Genomic DNA, 18,926 nt, shown 5'->3' with positions numbered 1-18,926 from the left:
GCCCCCAGAAGAAGCATAGAACATTTCTAGGAAGACTTTCAGAAAGATGCAGAAAGGGCATCTCTAGAGACAGTGTGGCTTCAGCCATAGATGGAGCAGGCAGTTCCCAATGCTGTTTTCTTAAGGGGCACTGGATATATTCACTTCTTCCAAAATATCTCCCCCCACCCCCAATATAACCATTCAAGGATGCAGCTGTTCTAGGAGTCAGATGCCTTGGCTTGGAATGCTAGATTTTTTTATGGAATTAGTGTCTATGACCCAGGCCTTGTCAAAGTTATGTCAGTTCAACAATTCAATAGATCACTCGTAGCAGAGCAAACCAGGAGCTGTCAGCAGGCAATGTTTGGGGAGCACGGCTTCTCTAAACTCCCCAGTTTCCCAAAGGGGATGCACTGAGGTTGGGGGCCACAGCACTCTGCCCATTCAGGGTGAGGCTATGGAGCTTAGCAAGCCTCTCATACCTGAGGCCACATCAAGTTCCTAAGCCAGCACAATTCTTTACATTGTTCCCCAAACAGCCTCTTACATCACCTCGATCTGACATTTGGGTAGAAGGTCCAATTTCTTGGCAGCTCCCAGAGCCATGTAGCTAGAACAGGTCCTAGAACAACTATGATGCCTCAGCTGTGCACGGTCGTGTGACTGCCTGTACGCAGCAGGTGTGTGCATTCTGGTTCCTGAAAGATCCAGATGCAGCCAGCCAGGGCCCACCATGGCCACCGGCTGCATGTGTGCTCTTAGGTGTGTGACATGGTGACAGCAACACCTACATTGTAGGATTGTGCTGGGAGTGAGTGGGATGAAGCAGCTAGGGTGGTGCCTGGTGAGAAGGTGCTTGGAAAACGCAAGTGGTTACTGACTTTAGTCTATTCATTTGGGCTGGGCACATCTCTAACCTGAGCTAATTTTGAGAAAAACACAGAAAGTTCTCTCTTTATCTTTGCTTCTTGACTGGAGGGGCACAAGTCCCTGAAGAGGCAAGGCAGGGGAGCAAGGGGAATAGTATGGGTGGGAAGGTGGGGCCCTGTGCGGATGGCTGTCCAGTGAGGAAAGACTCTGTGAACAGTGCAGGGGTGTCCTGGTGACTGTGACTGGTGGGGAAGAGTGTGTGAGGGAAGTTCGCCTGCGACACCCAGCCCATCAGAGGCATGGGTTATTTTGCTCATTCTGAAAAACTATTTGGAGGAGTTTTCATCTCTAAATATACCAACTGTAGTGTTTGCTTCTGGTTTTATTTATTTGTTATTTATTTATTTAGAGACAGAGTCTCACTCTGTTGCCCTGAGTAGAGTGCTGTGGCATCATCATAGCTCACAGCAACCTCCATCACTTGGGCTCAGGAGATCCTCTTGCCTCAGCCTTCCCAGAAGCTGGGAGTATAGGTGCTATGCCTGGCTAGTTTTTCTATTTTTAGTAGAGATGGAGTCTCACTCTTGCTCAGGCTGGTCTTGAACTCCTGAGCTCAAGCAATCTGCCTGCTTTGGCCTCCCAGAGTGCTAGGATTATAGGTGTGAGTCACCTCACCTGGCCTGTGGTTTTTAATCACAAGAATGCTACAATATTAAAATCAATTTTAACAATTTAAAAAAAATCTATTCCTATTTGCATGGCCCTAAACTTCAGCTATTTTGGTATTTCTGAGTGCTTGCATGGTCCTTGTCCATAAAACCTGATAATTCTGCAAGCAGCAATAACTTATGCATTATGCATCTTAGTCTCTAAACGAAATAAGGTGGTTTTAGATTTATAAATGCTTGTATCAGGGAATGTGCTTATATTTCAATTTTCCCCACATCTCCATGTACTTTTATGTACTTTCTGCTTAACTGAAATAAAAGCATCCTTTTACAATGGCTTGTTTTTTCTAGAAATTTTATGCCTTTCAGTAGGACAGACACACACTTTCCCTCTGCGGTCCCTGTCCCCGCTTTTGTCTTCTACTTTTCTAGATTTTTTTGACCCCCATGGCCATTGGTGGCCAAGGTTGGGAGGCTGGCCTCTCAGTGTGAATCTTGGCTCTGGTATCTGCTATTTGCTGTGTTTCTTCTAGCTCAGTTTCCTCATCTGTAAAATGATGGCATTGATACCTCTGTGAGAGGGTTGTTGATGAGTAAATGAAATGAAGGATTAGGCACTTACTTGAAACATTGGATAAGTGGTCATTATATTAGTTTCCTAGGGTTACCATAACAAATCTCTGCAAATTGGGTGGCTTAAAACAATAGAAATTCATCCCTTCCCAGTTCAGGAACCAGAAGTCTGACCTCAAGTGTTGCTTCCTTCTGGAGGCTGAGGGAAAACCTGCTCCTACCTCCTGTCTTCTGGTGTCGCTCTCCATTCTCGGCTTGTAACTGCGTGACTCACTCTCTGCCTTGTTGCTTTATGGCCTTCTTCCCTCTGTGTCTGTCCTATCTTTGTCTTATGAGGACACCAGTCCCTGGATTTTGGCCCATCTCAATCCAGTATAACCTGCTCTCAACTAATCACACCTGCAAAGACTATTTCCAAAGAAGGTACATTCTGCTGGGTGAACTGTCTGTCTTTGGGGACACTATTCGATCTCACTATCCTAACCATTATTATAGAAGCATGAGAGAACCTGGCCTGTTGCTCTCCTCTGTACTACACAAAATCTTGCAGGGTGTCCTGGAGATCTTAGAATGGTCCCAAGGTTGTCCTGGAAGAAACACACTTAAAATTGTGGAATTCCCTGTCTGTAATGCAGCTCAATGCAGTTCACGTGCCCTCTCCAAGTATCTCGTTTACTGCTCTGTGAAATGGAGTTAATTAATCAATTAAGAGGTACTAGATGACCTTCCACAGGGTGCGCACAGCATCTAACAACAGCAAATAATTGTCCTTGAGATGACTAATAGGCATGGGGAGATCTACCAGGATGTTGGAGTTCTCCAGCCACACACTCCCAATTCTCAGAGGACTTCCTGGATCAGACACTGACGCCAGGAAGCAAAACAAACTCTTATAAACTGCTGGGCCCTTGCAAGATAGAGGATGGCATTACCAGACTAGGTCCTTTAAGTGGGTGTCTGTCTCCTAAGGTGTCACATTTCTCTTTCCCTGGCTCTTCACAAAGCCCAGAAGAAAAGAGACCGGAAGCAGGGAGACAAGAAAAGCAGCAGCTTTATTTACTGAGTGACAGAGCAGATTTCTTGGTTGCTCGGTGGTATTTGTTTTCTTGGTCCCCAGAAGATCTCGCATTTCATTTTTAGCACTTGACAGAAGCACCCGTCCTTGGGGAGTGACCAGGTCCCATTGTTTCCCAAGCCATGGATTGAAGCCACAGACCAAGCTGTTGGGTCCCTGCTCCTAGCAGAAGTTTCTGTGCTCATATGGTTTTGTAACCTTTTTAAATCCACAGGGCAAGAGGCGCTACACCTGACCCTCTTACCTGCTACAGGCAACGTGGCAGAGAATTCTCCACCTGAGACTTCAGTGCACAAGTTTTCTGTGAATTTGTCAGCATCCCTGTCACCTGTAGCCCCTGGGTTTCCCCTGATAATCAACTCAAATCCCGTCACTGAAGAAGCCTTCCGGGTCAATAGGCTGTCAGGCACTGACTTTGAGGTAAGCCGCTCCCTCTGCAGGAGTTGTCTGCAGAGATGTGATCCTGAGAATCGGTCTGGGTGGGATTCGAGGTCAGTGATGATTTCTTCCCCTGTCCCTAGTTTCATCTTCCTTCTTTTAATATCCAGGAGTCCCATTTGAGCCATCCCAGAGCTTCTGTGCTAGATGCCTCTGGAATTTTTCCACTTAATACCGTCCACATAAACATCATGGCCAATTTGTTCTAAATAGAAGCCTGTTTCTGTTTTGCCAACACCCCTGGCAGGTGTTAGGTGTGCTTTCAGTGCCAAATCCCTTTGGTGAGATAATTTGGGTATTGAGCTCCTTAAGAGCCGTGCCTTTATGGACTTGTGTCTGCTGACTCTGCTTTTCCAAGATTCCGTGACTTTTTAGAAGGAAATCTAAGAGGAGAGACATTTAATAAGATAGGCAGCCTTGAATAAAAATACGAGTCTAACTGTCCACTCGTGCTGTTTAAATGTTTCCTTGGATAATTCAGACTTGATCATGGACCTTTAAGGGCCATGCCACTGCTGCTCTGTTTCCTGTCATTTGAGTCTTTTTCAAAGTTGTCACTTCCCATGGAAAGGACAAACCTGCTCATTGTATGTTTTCTGCTGATAACCTCAAGTCTTCTAAGCATGTCTTCAGGGGCCGGGTGTCTAGACCTAGCTAGACTTTGAGATTCCCCTCTCCTACCCCTTCCTCAGCTGGCCTAGGAGCCTCCTGCAGTTATCACCAGGCCTGCCACTGTCCCATCTTCCATCCCCCCAGGGTCTTTGTGGGGCCCAGTGGACTCAGGCCTTCTTGGTCACAGAAGAGTCCAACTGAGGCCCATGACTGGCCATAAATGCTTATCTGGTAGCAGGTATTACAAAAATTACGCATGGACCCTTTTTTTGCTCACCAGCTTTTGTTAGTGTTTGTGGATGTACTGTCTGTCACAAGACAGCTCTTGGATAAGCATTCATAGATAACCTGTGGGCCCAGTTGGACACCCCCAGGAGGGTCTAGGGTCTCTTGCTTCTCTGAGGTTCCTACTAGTTGTTCTTAAACCTGGCTCATCAGTAGGGGGGTGTTTACAAAGCATGCCTACTTGGACCTGATGGGAGATCTGCAGAATTCATGACTTAGAGCCAGAGCCCCTATATCTGGTGTTCTCATCACCCTAGGTGGGCACTCAGGTGTGCAAGGAGCACAGATTCAGTCAGTCTTCATCCTAGCATCTGGTTTATACCACTGGACCCCAGGTGCTGGTTCTGTGATTTAACCATGCTGTCCACCTGCTCCCTCGACAGCTGGCTTGTCCTTACCAGCTGTTGCTCATCTGCTCCTATTAGCCTTACCGATTACTTCCCCATATACAGTGTATGCTGGACACTATCGGAAGAACTTTGCATGTCTTTCTCTTATAATCCTCAGATCATGAGGATTTTATCTTCTCACTCATGGGGAAAATGAAACACTGAGAGGTTAAGTAATTTGCCCTGGGTTGCACAGCTAGTAGGTGGATGAGCAGAGATTAGAACCCAGGAAGTCCTGCTTTAAAGCTCTCATTTTTAAAAACAGCTTTATTGAAATACAATTCACGGAGCATATAATCTTCCCACTTAAATTGTACAATTCATTGTTTCTAGTATATTCACAGAGTTGTGCAACCATCACCACAATCTAATTGTGAACATTTTCATCATCCCCAAACCTGTATCCATTAGCAATCACTCTCCTAGTCCTTTATACCCCTAGTCCCTGGCAAAGAAAAATGTACTTTTTGTCTTTGTGAATTTGCCAATGTAGTTTTTTTTTTTTTGGGAAACAAAGTCTCACTCTGTTGCCCTGGGTAGAGTGCTGTGGCTTCATAGCTCACAGAAACCTAAAGTTTTAGGGACTACAGGCACCTGCCACAATGTCTGGCTAGTTTTTCTCTTTTTAGCAGAGACTGGGTCTCATTCTTGCTCAGGTTGGTCTCGAACTCCTGAGCTCAAGGTATCCATCTGCCTCAGCCTCCCAGAATGCTGAGATTACAGACATGAGCTATGTGGTCTTTAGTGACTGGTTTCTTTCACTTAGCATCAAGTTTTAGGTGTCACCTATGTCACAGCATGCATCAGCACTTCATTTGTTTCATGGATGAATAACATTTCATTGTGTGGCTAGTGCACATTTTGCTTATCTGTTTGTAACTGCAGACATTGGGCTGTTGACACTTGAGACTTCTTGCTCCCCAGCCTCCGTGGTCCACTGCCTTTGATGACAGGATGATGAGTTCCTTTGAATTTGCATAGTGGTTCCGAGTCACAGTCACATACCTGATCTCCTGATTATTACAACTAACATGAATATTATCTCTATTTAAATTTTTTATTCCTTTTTATTCTTTTTTTTGAGACAGAGTCTCAGTGTGTTGCCCTTGGTAGAGTGCGTGGCGTCATAGCTCACAGCAACCTCAAACTCTTGAGCTCAAGTGATTCTCTTGCCTCAGCCTCCCGAGTAGCTAGGACTACAATTGCCCGCCACGGCACCCTACTAATTTTAGAGACGAGGTCTGGCTATAACTTAGGCTTGTCTGGAACTCCTTAGCTCAAGTGATCCACCTGCCTTGGCTTCCCAGAGTGCTGGGATTATAGGCATGAGCCACTGCAGCCAGCTTTTTTTATTCCTATTTTAGATATAAGATAATGGAGAAACTGAGGGATTTGTCCAAGATCACACAGCCATAAAAGATGAAATACAAACTTAAGTCAGGTCTTCTGGTTTCCAATCCCAGGCTTTGTCCTGCATTGCCGTGCACATCTCTTGCTGTTCCTCCCAGATCTGTCTTCACTGGATCTGCTCTTCCTACATTTCATGTCATTCAAGCAGGACTGTCACTCAGGGAAGAGTCCCGTCCTGTCTTAGCCCCTCAATTAATTAAGGCTCAAGTGTCTAGCGTATTGTCCCAACCCTCTGTTCCGAGATCATACCACGCAGCTGCCCAGGGGCCTGTGTTGGTCCTGGGATGGGCCATAGTTTCACAGTCCTCAAGCCATTCTTAGAAACTGGTTGTTGTTCAAGGCTACCTAGGTGCCTAAAACAATAACAATGAAAAAAAGAAACAAAAAAAAAGAGAAAGAAAGAAAAGAGAAAGAATTGGTTGTTGGCCAAGGCTTCTGGCTCACTCCTATCATCTTAGCACTTTCGAAGGCCAAGGTGGGAGGATCACTTGAGACCAGGAATTCAAGAGCAGTCTGGGTGACATAGCAAGACTCTATTGCTGCAAAAAATTTTCAAAAGTAGCTGGATGTGGTGGCACGTGCTGGTAGTTTTAGATACTTTGAGGCTGAAGTGAGGGGATCACTTCAGTCAAGGAGCTAGAAGATGCAGTGAGCTATGGTTGTGCCTCTGCCATTCAGCCTGGGTGACAGAGTGAGACCCTGTCTCAAAAAAAAGGAAGAAAGAAAAGAAAAGAGAAGAGAAGAAAAGAAGGAAGGAAGGAAATAAAGAGAAAGAAAAAAAGGAGAAAGACTTGGTTGCTTCTTCTCAAAAACTACCCAACATTGTCAACCATCTCTCCAAGACGATCTTACTCTCCAACCCAAACTTCTCATAAGAGACACTCCTGCCACCTTCTGTACATGACAGTATCTGTGGCAGAACACGGCTCCTCTTTGGGTAGCCTTGATGCTCTGGATGATGACAAATCTAGAGATGAAGTTACTGGGCCTCTAGCCCAGAGGTCAGGTCACTGTTGGCCTTGTGACTCAGTTGTGCTTTCTGAGAGTGAGCTATGGATCATGCAAGAGGCCAGGCTTTGGAACACAGGCACTGAGACTTCTGGGGTGGAGGTGATGAGGAGGATTAGTAATAATGATGATGGTGATAACTCACATTTATGGAGCACTTCCCATACACCAAGAATCCCCCTAAACATTTTGTGATTCATTAATTTAATCCCCCAGACCACACTATGAAGTGGTTTATTGTTATTCTTTGAATGTTAGAGGTGGGAAAACTGAGGCAGGGAAAAGTTGAGCAAGTTGTCCAAGTTCACAGAGCTGGGAGGTGGCAGATTTGAGATCTGCAGGGGATCAGGCAGGATGGGCCCCTGAATCCTCGTTCAAAGTCCCCATCCTGCACTGCTATTTCCCAGCAATAGAGATGTCAGAGCTGCATTCAACCACTTGTGGCTAATGGTGGGTCCAGTGTTGTTCTCAGGGCAGCACCACCAAGGAAGCCTTGAGAAGTCAGGGAGGAGGGATGCCTGTATGGCAGCAGCTGCAAAAGAGGCTTCTCTGAGGTCCTGTGCAGCCAGGCACCTGCCCCTCTTTCATCTGTCTGTCTTGGAACCTGACTTCCCCCTTTTCCCATTCACTGTCGTGAGCACTGTGCTAATTTGCTCAGCCCTGTCTTGAACAACCTCAAACTTAACAATGCTTAAAGCCCAACTTACTGTCTTTCACCAAAACTCTGCAGCCAGACTGCCCGAAACCAAACCGAGGCTTCATGACTCCCACCTGTGACCTCAGAAGAGCCCCTGCCCTGCCTTGCTCTAGTTAGTCTCCTAGGTAAAATGAGGGAAGTTTTACCAACCTAGGGTCATTGTGATGATTAAAAGAGATACTTCCGCAAATGGCTTGGCAAGAGTCTGGTATGTGCCATCTAATGAAGCTGGTGGCAACAACAATTCTTTTATTCTGGTTGATAGCAACCCAATTCTTTTGGTTCAAGGTATAACATTTTTGTACCCTTTTTTGACTGTTCTGTTTTCTTCCTCTAGGGTGTTAGAACTAGTTCTAAGAAGAAGAGGCTGACAATTGGTAATACTAAGAGGTAAAAGGTCTATCCTTGCAGGAGGAGGCTCCAGGCTTAGTATGAATAGGAAGCTAAGGTATCAGTTTGGAAACAGCACAGACCATTTCAACAGAAGCCCACCTGTTGTGGTAGACAGACATAAACAGTTTTTTTTTTTTTTTTGACTTAAACAGTTTTTGACTGCCTAATCTAACAGAAGTCCCCATTTGTGGAGTGCTTCCTCAGTGCCCGACAGTGTTCTAAGTATTTTCCACGGATTAGATCATTTAATTCTCACAACAACCCTATAACTCCCATTTTACAGATAGGAAACCTGAGTCATAGAAATGTTGAGTGTTGAGTAACGAGAAGGCTGTGCCTGGAAACCAGTCAGTCTGGTTCCAGAGTCTGTGCTCTCCATCCCTGGCATAGAGACCAGGCCATCTCCCTTCGTGTGGTCCCCAGGTGACCCTGTTCACTAGTTGGCACAGGACCACCTCTTCTCAACCCTCCTGCACAGTTTCTCTCTCCACTGTGTATACTTATCCACATCTGTGGCTGTCTTCTCTTTTAACTAATCTAGAACTTGCAAAGTCAAGCACAATACCTACCACCCCCTCCATGAGGTCTTCCCCAACAAAACACAGTTTGCAATGGACTATTCTCCCCCTGATTTTCCATAGAGTCCTGACCTAGATTTTTATTATTAATGTAATACCTTGCATTATACTTCAGCTGTTTAACTAGGGCAAGAATGATTTACCTAATTACAATCACAGGGAGACAAAATCAGGGAATGGTAAAGTGATTTTCCCAAGGTCACATGGAAGTTCAGAGCTGGACATAGGTCTGGAGCCATGTGCTCTCTGTGCTATGGGATACTCTCACCACCTGGCTCAATCATACATGTATTAGTAACCAAAACGGTATATTAGCATAATTGAGGACACGTACGAGATTTAGTCCTCAATATCCCAAAGGACTCTGGGCCTTCTGGGAGCTCCAAGGGCTCCAAGTTAGTGGAAGGGTTGTGTCTACCCCTGTGAGAGGTCGCAGGCTGGACTCTGGTTAGCTTCAGAAGGACCTTCCCAACAGGGGCCACTGGTGTCCCTGCATCAGCAGCTCCAGATTCTGCCAATGTCTCTCTGGCCTTGGTTCTAGGCATCTCTCCCATGTCTCTAAAAACACTTACAGTGCAGAGGACAAAGCTCCTGACAATGGAAGAATATGTGGAAAGGCATAAAAAAGTGACCAGTCTGTTGATTAAGTAAATATCATTCCTTATTTATGCAGATATATCCTTCTTTTCTGTTCCCTCCTGGATATGGCCTCAGGAAAATTAGAATGGAGTAATTTAACTACCATCCCAGGGAAGTACCGCATCCTTTCTCAGCAATGAGGCAATTCAAGAATATCCAGAGGACCCAAGGGAGCCTGGGAGCCTACCCCCAGTGGCGAGTTTTTTAATTTCCATCTCCAGCCCATTGCACCAGAACACCTCCAAATATATCTCCTTCCTCGGAAAAGCAATATCACGTGCAGCCCTCCAGCGCAGAGGCACAGGGCTTCTTCTGGAAGGACTAACCAGTTCCTCTGACAGCGAATGGAAGCTGGTCTCTAGGATGCTGGTTGCTTCCTTCCTTGAAATAATCCCTCTGCAAACTGCATGCATACAAAACAGATCTTCTTGCATGCGGTTACTAACAATTTTGCATTTTTGTTTTAGGTTGTCACCACTGGGAAGGAACCACTAGATTTTGAAGCCGGACCAAATATATTTGACTTACAGATTTATGTTATGGATGAGGTTGGTGTCACAGACCTCCAGGTCCTGACTGTCCAGGTAACAGATGTGAATGAGCCACCTCAGTTTCAAGGCAACTTGGCGAAAGGTAAAATACAGCAGGGTGTGCACTGCAGCCCAGATGGGGGTGTTAGGCAGGACTCTGGGGAGCAGAGGAAAACAGAAAATGTAAATAAATAAGCATCTGTTTCCCTGGAAAAGGCAGATGCTTAATGAGCAGGGAATAAATGAAATGCCCTCCAGCTCACTCAGCGCTCCCAATAGCCTGTCTCATCTGTGGTTTCCTGTGGACCATCTTAGCAATGAGAAAATTCAAGAATATCCAGAGGGCACAAGTCCCTGTCTAGTCCTAGGGAAGAAACTGGGGCTCAGAGACCTCAAGTGAATCCTTCTGAAGGAACCGAGGCTGAACCCATTATAGGCCCAGCCCTGTGTGCTGTGGTCAACAACCAACTTGTACATTCCCCCTGGGGCTCTGACTCTTTGAGGGCAGTGTGTGTCTGCATAGAACAGGGACAATGTAAGGGGCCAGAGTGTATAGTGACTTCCTACATGATCTCACCGAAGGTGATGGCTTTGAACGCCATCCACATACTGAAACCCCCCAAGTCTATTGTTTTAGTCCAACCCTAGCACCTTATGAATTCCTGTAAATGAATTCCCATAAATGGAAAGTTGGCCAGCGGCTTTCATTATTGCTTCCTTTTGTCCCCAAATGCCAACATGTTCATTCCCTTTGGTTGTATACAGCTGCCCTGAATTTGGAATTCCTCATTTGCTTTCTCTAATGAAATTGTCTTTTTCCACTTTGGCCATTGGTGTAGGTCTCGACCTCTACATAGTAGAAGCCAACCCTGGATTCATTTACCAGGTTGAGGCCTTTGATCCAGAAGACACAAGGCAAAACACACCCCTCAGTGTAAGTGTCCCTGTCATAGTGAAGAGGTGCTTGTCCATGTTGGCTTTGACACAGGAGTCTTGTGTCCAGAGTCTTGGCAGGGTGGGTTTGGCCAGTGGCAACTGGGGACTATGCTGTCCATGTCCATAGCACAGAGTACCGGGATGGTAGGAATGGGTAAGCCAGCTCTGGAGATAGACACCCCAGCTACCCCACCACTGTAAAACCACTTAGCATAGTGCTGGGCATAGCAAAACTGTTCAATACTTTAAAAAGTCTAAGCTAATAAAAATCCACCTATATTATTTTAAAAGTAAGTATAAATTGTATACCCTAAAACCAGGCATTAACATATCTTTCTCAAGAGATAGAGCCAAGCTACTTGGAACCAAATTTTAAAAAGTTTGAAAGATTCCTAGAGATTCTAGATTACAGAGCAGGCGACTGGGTTCGATGGTTCTATACGAGATTGTGGATGTCTCTTCTCTCCCCCTACCCTCTTTTTTGAGACAGAGTCTCACTTTATTGCCCTGGCCATCATTCTAGCTCATAATAACCTCAAACTCCTGGGCTCAAGTGATCCTTCTGCCTGTGGCTGGGATTACAGGGGCTCACCACTATGCCCGACTAATTTTTCTATTTTTTTGTAGAGACAGGGTCTCTGGGGTTTTGCTCTTGCGAAGACTGGTCTTGAAATCTTGAGATGAGGAGATTCTCCCACTGGCCTCCCACAGTGCTAGGGAATCCTAGCATGGACCACAGCACCTGGCCTCTTCTCTCCCATTTTTATCCGTTTCCTTAATGGAACTATCAGTGGGGCTATTATAACCACCAACCTTCAGGTGAAGAAGCCTCTTAGCTCCTTCCTTCCTGGGTATAGATGCCTCAGCTACTAGCCCTCTCACCAACACTCCTACCACCTCTGCATACACTGCAGCTGGGGAGCCCAGGTTAGATAAAAACAAAGCAAATCCCACCAGACTAACCTTGGAGCCGGCAACACAACTGCCAGGCCTGCCTAACAGAGAATCCTTGGAATATGACACTCAGGGAACTGGTGACACCAGGAGGCTGTTTCTACAGTTTGCTGCATGATTTGTAGCTTCAACAGGACTACTTTTTCTAACAGGAGGAAGTAAGCCTTGGGAATAAACTCCAGGACAAATATATGTAGTCTACAGGGTCTGAAACAAAGGAAGAGAATAGTCTGTTTTTATTAGAAGATGATTCTTCTGTGTAAAAAAAAAAAACATTCCTTCACTCATTCATTCAAGATTCGTTCATGCCAACATTTACGTGAATGAGTGAATGTGCAAACGCTTAAGGGTGTCTACTATGTGCTAAGATTAATACCAGGTGCTTTAACTGCATACTTATTAATAATATACTCGTTATACCAGTTAGAAAATGTGTTTATCTGCAAATAATGGAAAACTTAACCACAGTGGTAGACAGGGGATTTCTTCTTCAGCAATAACAAGATATCTAGACTCGTGGGCAGCAGGCAGTTCCGCACTGGTGCAGCTGCTGCCATCAGGAGCGTGGGCTCTTCCTCTGTTTCTGCTCTTCCATCCAAAGCATGTTTGTTGGCTTTGTCTGTTTTCTAACCTCATGCTTGCAAGACGGCTGCTACACTGCCAGGCTTTACTTCTGAGTTCCCTGCAGGAAGAAGAAAGAAGGAAGGAAGAAGAGCCAAGTGGGCAGGCCCCGTCTGTCTCTTTTTGGGGCAGAAAAACAAAACTCTCTTGGAAGCGCTACCCAGAGAACTTTTGCTACCTCTCACAGGCAGAACTCAGTCACATGGCCACTGTTGTTTGGTAGTAAGCAGGGAAAAGGAATCCTGGGTGGAGAATATATACTCCACCCAGGACTCCAAAATATAATATAATACTTCACTTACATATTTTGTTCATTTCAACATTCACCAACAATTCACTCTATGAATTCTATTAGATACTTTGGATCCTGAGGTGAATAGGACATACTGACCTTAAGAAATTTACAGTCTGGGGTTGCATATGCGTTCACAGTGGCTCACACCTGTACCCCTAGCATTCTGGGAGACCAAGGTGGGTGGATTGCTTGAGCTCAGGAGTTTAAAACCTGCCTGAGCAAGAGTGAGACCCCATCTCTACTAAAAATAGAAAAACTAGGCGGCATGGTGGTGGGCGCCTGTAGTCCCAGCTACTGGGGAGGCTGACACAAGAGAATCACTTGAGGGCGGCACCTGTGGCTCAAAAAGGAGTAGGGTGCTGGCCCCATATGCCGGAGGTGGCAGGTTCAAACCCAGCCCAGCCAAAAAAACTGCAAAAAAAAAAAGAGAGAGAGAATTGCTTGTGCCCAAGAGTTTGAGGTAGTTGTGATCTATGATGCCACGGCACTCTACCCTAGGTGATGGAGTGAGATTCTATCTAAAAAAAACACGAAAAACCAAAAAACTTAACAGTCTGTGTGGGAGGCATTCTTATGTAGGCGGAAAAGTATCTTTTTTTCCTGTGTCACGAGGTTTACAGCTGACAATGGCTGCTCTAACAAAAGAAAGATTAACAAGAGAAAAACATAACACATTTATTTAACCAAAGTTTTTATATGACACTGAAGGCTTCAGAAATGAAGACCCGAAGACCCAGGGAAATATTTTTTTCTGCTTAGTTTCAATGAAGAATGGGCAGTTGTGTAGAAGTATGACAAGTGTGACTGGACAACAAGATAAGATCTAATGGTAATAAACCTGGGAAGCTGAGCAAGGCCTGTCTGTTCAGACTGTTCTTGACTGTCAGGTATAGGGCAGGCACCCTCTGGAAAGACGGTTTATTACCTACTTTCAGGCAAGGTAGGTCAGAAAATTCTTTTATGACCATACTTCAGGGAAGAAATTTGGAAGAAAATCAGAGTGGCCTTGCTTCTGAGGTTTTCTCAATTGCCAATGTGCCATATTTTGGGGTGTCAGGTTCTGATCTCCAACACAGGCATTCATTAAATAATTATAATTCAATGGGGTGGTCCTTAGTGTAAAATATGTACAAGATGCAAACTTGGGGGCAAAGTGGAAGGAATCTCAGTTGTGAAGACAAATATATTGTGAAAACTACGTTTTTAATATATCTTTCCAAATTATGCAGCCTGAGTAAGTTTGTGGCCCCTTTAAAAACACCTCCTAGGTCAGGTTGTTGGCCTTTCAGATGAAAGGCAACAGCCCAGGTGGGAAGCAACTGCAGCAGGTGTTGCCTACTTTAAAAAAATGTAGTGCCTTCCAAGGGGTTCTGAGCTGAGCAGGGGCTTGGAGCTGTGGCTTCTGCAGTGAGTTCAGGAGCTATTTGTGAGGGGGATGGGGGTGTGGGGGTAGTGCTCAGAGTTGAAACAGAAAGTGCTAATGAAGTATTTAACACCTGTGCTGGAACTAACAGCTGGACAGAAAGGCAGTAGCCAGCCTGCAGGTGCAGGGAACATGATCTGGGAGGAACCCTTCTCAGACTAAAAAAGGGCAACAGGTCAGTATGGTGGCTTATAGCTGTAATCCTAGCATTCTGGGAGGCCAAGGTGAGTGGATTGCTTGAGCTCAGGAGTTCCAGACATGCCTGAGCAAGAGTGAGACCCTGTCTCTACTAAAAATAGAAAAACTAACTGGGCATTGTGGTGGGCACCTGTAGTCCCAGCTACTCTGAGGCAAGAGGATCACTTAAGCTCAGGAGTTTGAGGTTGCTGTGAGCTATGATGATGCCTCTCTATTCAGGGTGACAGAATGAGACCATATCTCTAAAATAAAATAAAATAAAATAGCAACAACAATTTAGGAAGGGTTATGTGTATTATGTCCTTTGTGCTCGGGCATTTTATTCTGGATGCTTGGGGGTACTGAATGGGGGTGAGTGCTCTGTAAAAGGAGAAAGGACTAGATAGGTTAATTTGCTATTGGCCAAACTAACTATTCAATAAACCAGGACTAACTTTAATAAAAACACCAAAGCCTGAAGTGACCGAGGCTTGGTTAGGGCCTGTCATGTGAACCTGGTGGGCTCCATGATGTGCTGATTGCAGCAACCAGAGAATGAAGGATGGATTGAAAGAAATAGCTTTAGGACATGTGCAAAAACCCCAACTCCTTTACAATGACAAATCTCATAACCCTTCTCCAGCTTAATGAAGTGAAATGGTGTCATAGATACCGTAAAATAGGGGCTAATCCAGAAACCCCTGGTATTTGCTCCTCCCTTTTAAAAGACATTTAAAAATCATGGAGTGGTACATTGTTTGGACCACGATTATTCAATATTGGACCAGCACTGACTGATGGAGCTGGAATGTGAGCCAGAAATGAGTGCTGTTTGTGTAATTTTAAATGTCCTAGTAGCCACATAGGAAGCATTAATAAAACAAGAGAAATTAAATTCAATATATCCAAAATATTATTACTTCAACACATAATCAACAAAGTGATTAACGAGATGTTTCACATTCTTTTTTTCATACAAAGTCCTCAGTTGATGTGTGTATTTTACGCTTACAGCTCATCTCCATTCACACCAGCCACGTTTCAATGCTTGAGTCATGTGGACACAGACCAGTGGCTACTGTCCTGGCCAGGCACAGGTTTAGATCTTGCACTGGTGCCCCTGCCTGGACACTTTCTGTGTGGTGATGAGAATGCAGGGCGGGCGGGGCCCAGAGCTGTGCATCAACAATGGCTCCAACATACAGAAGAGAGGAATTACGTGCATGGGAATGATTACCTTTACTGGCATTTCTTCTCTGGGTGCCCCCACACCTTTTCAACCTCCTGAAGGAAGCTCTTAGAGACTCACCCTCCCCTCTTATTCAACTCCCCCACTCCCCCCTTCCCTCTCTGCTTGGAAATGGCCTCGGAGACTGCAGTGGAGCCTCCGTGGAGACTCTGAGGACATTAATCAGTTTCACAGCTGGAGGCAAAATGATCTAGTACAGCAATTCCTCCCAGTAAAGGGCTTTCTCTTGGCCCTTCCATTGAGGAAGGCTTTTGCATACAGTGAAACGTGCTTTGTCTTCACCAGGGCAGACAAAGGATTAAATTAAAAGAGCAATAACCTAGCTACTAGCTGGGCTGTCGGGAGGGCAGCAGGGGCAGGCACTCAGTCTCTGAGAAGTGGCAGCGGTTGTACCTTTGTTCTTCCCAGGAATAAAGTCATCATATGCCAGGCCTGGCCCCATCAGGGGTCCCAGCACCATAGGACTTTTCCTGTCCCTCGAGCATGAGGGAGGGAACTGAGGCCTTCGCCTGAGAACCACTGTCTCCTGATCCAACTCTTGCTCATCCCCTTCTACCCTATTCCAGCAAGTTCTGCCATTGGCCTCCCACCTCTTTCCTGAGTGGCAGCACCCCACCCCCACCCCACACCCTCACACTCCCCACTCCTTCAGCTCCCCTGGCATCTGGGGCTAACTCAGGAGTACAACCCGAGGTCTTAGGAAAAGGCGTTCTATTCCACATTCTTGTTAAAATGCTCATAAAAGGAAAAAGGAATAGCAGTGGACAATCCCACTCTAATATGTGGCTACTGCTGGGTTGGAGAGATGCTCTCAAATAGATGGGACCACGGTCATTAGGATTAGATCAGCAAAGCCTGAATCTCACAGCATGGGACCCAGGCTGATTAAGGAAAAGGAATGGCAGAGTGGGAGGGCACCAGATGGGCAGCGTTATCAGGGAAGGATTTCTTTGTTAACAGCGTTGTGCATTTGCCAAGGTGCTGCTTAAAAACATTCAGGTTCTGGGCGGTGCCTGTGGCTCAGTGAGTAGGGCGTCAGCCCCCTATACTGAGGGTGGTGGGTTTGAACCCAGCCCCGGCCAAACTGCAACAAAAAAATCGCCAGGCGTTGTGGCAGGCGCCTGTAATCCCAGCTACTTAGGAGGTTGAGGCAAGAGAATCTCCTGAGCCTTAGAGCTGGAGGTTGCTGTGAGCTGTGATGCCACTGCACTCTACCGAGGGCAACATAGGGAGACTTTGTCTCTAAAACAAACAAGCAAACAAAACAAAAAAACATTCAGGTTCTTGTCTGTAACCCACCTAGCGCATCCTCAGAGCAATGCAACACCAGTAGGAGCCAGGCCAGGGCTTGCAGAGGGTAGTATTACGTGTTTTATAGTAGTTTTTCCTTCTCTGAGGCACCCTTCCCTTCCGCCTCCACAACTACCATCCCGAACTGACATGGGGATAGGATAGGGGAAAAGAGGAGGAGGAGCCCAGCTGGAAGATTATGCTGTGTGCTGGTGGCCCTCGGGACGGGATTTGGGACCATGAACTCAGTGGCTTTCAGAGCCACTCGCATTCCCTGGACTAGATCCTTCCTTCCCCCTGGAAATTTGGCCTAGCTGGCCTGGAAATTGACTACTCTGTTCTATAGGAGATGGTGGAAGATGAATTCCATTTTTTGAGACCGAGTTACCCAGGCTGGAGTGAGTGCCTTGGCGTCAGTCTAGCTCACAGCAACCTTAAACTCCTAGGTTCAGGCACTCCTCCTGCCTCTCAACCCCACCACCACGCCCAGCTAATTTTTCTGTTTTTGGTAGAGACTGGGTCTCGCTTTTGCTCAGGCTGGTCTTAAACTCCCAAGCTGAAGTAGTCCACCTGTGTTGGCCTCCCAGCGTGCTTGGATTATAGCTGTGTATCACTGTGCCCAGCCAGGAGGCTGAATTCTTGTTGCTACTTTCTACTGCAGGACTGAAAGCAACTGAGGGCTACAAAAGCAACACAGGATGAATCACTGGCTGGTGACTCCCACTGGGGTGTGGGGCCCAGCCCTCTAGAGTGTGACACCCTCCCTCTCCCCATCCCTCTTCCCACCTCAGGGAGGCTGACATTTGAGGAAACTGGGCCAGCTGCCTCTCACCTTCCTTTCTCCCTACACCAGTGGCACAATAAAGGGTGAATGGGGCAGGAAGGATGGGCTGGTTGTCTTCCAAACTGAAGCTTTTGTCTCCAAGAGCAAACCATAGCTGCAAAGAGGCTGCAAATAGAGAAACCTGGGGTGGTGGTAAAGGAATATTCCCAGCAGGGAAACCAGAGAGCTTGTCTGACAAGCATTTGTTAACTGAATTGATCTGATTACTCAGGACTTTTCTTAGCCAGTACTGGGGCAGAGAGGGGCTGCAGTTGCTTTTCATTCTAGTTAATTTCTGTTTTCCAAGAATGAATATCAAGGGAACAGCTTTGATTAAACAAGCCTTTAAAAGAAGGAGAAAATGCCAGGTTTTACAGAAAGCCTTACTGAGTTACTGGCAAATGGCCACCTGACACAATATTTTTAGTCTATGGATATTATCTCCTTTCTAAGTACAAAACTGCTATAGTACCATTAACATAGCTCATAGGTTCAGGGAAAAAAGAAATTAGCCTGGCACTGGAAAAAAAAAAAATCAAGATTCCAGGAAATCAGCCTCTTAATAGAAATTAAAAAGAAAATTCTCATGTCCCCATTTCTGCCGTTCTCCGTACCCTTTCTTTCTGTTGCTGTTTCTTTTCTTCCTTCTTTTCTGCATTAGTTGTTGAGACTGTAGGCCCTACTGGAGAAATTTTCATAGCCAAGTTTAGCCTTACCACATTCAAACAGATTTTTTTTTAATTAAATCATAGCTGTGTATGTTAATGCAGTCATGGGGTACAGTGTGTTGGTTTTATATACAATTTGAAATACTTTCATTGAACTGGTTACCATAGCCTTCATGGCATCCTCTTAGTTAGTGTGTTAAGACATTTATATTCTACATTTAGAAAGATTCACATGTACCCTTGTAAGATGAACCATAGGTGAGGTCCCACCAAACACCCTCCCTCCACTCATCCTCTCCCCTCCCCTCACCTCCCTATCAAACATTCTCTTTTTTTTTTTTTT

The 18,926-nt window shown here is 45.6% G+C and overlaps 1 protein-coding gene across 1 annotated transcript in view; it reads left to right on the top strand.

The window, feature by feature from the left end:
- Nucleotides 1-1,967: 1,967 nt before the first annotated feature.
- CDHR3 (cadherin related family member 3) overlaps nucleotides 1,968-18,926 on the top strand; it is a 53,562-nt gene continuing 36,603 nt past the window's right edge. The window contains exons 1-4 of the mRNA XM_023519599.1: nucleotides 1,968-1,986; nucleotides 3,383-3,588; nucleotides 10,085-10,250; nucleotides 10,987-11,081. Of these exons, the coding sequence (XP_023375367.1) occupies nucleotides 1,968-1,986; nucleotides 3,383-3,588; nucleotides 10,085-10,250; nucleotides 10,987-11,081 (486 nt within the window). The remainder of the gene's footprint in view (nucleotides 1,987-3,382; nucleotides 3,589-10,084; nucleotides 10,251-10,986; nucleotides 11,082-18,926) is intronic.

The sequence above is a fragment of the Otolemur garnettii genome, unplaced genomic scaffold, assembly GCF_000181295.1.
Source record: "Otolemur garnettii isolate 467f Iridium unplaced genomic scaffold, OtoGar3 scaffold00005, whole genome shotgun sequence".
Lineage (NCBI taxonomy): Eukaryota > Metazoa > Chordata > Mammalia > Primates > Galagidae > Otolemur > Otolemur garnettii.
The sequence above is the reverse complement of the archived record's forward strand: the minus strand, read 5'-3'. Positions and strand labels throughout refer to the sequence as shown.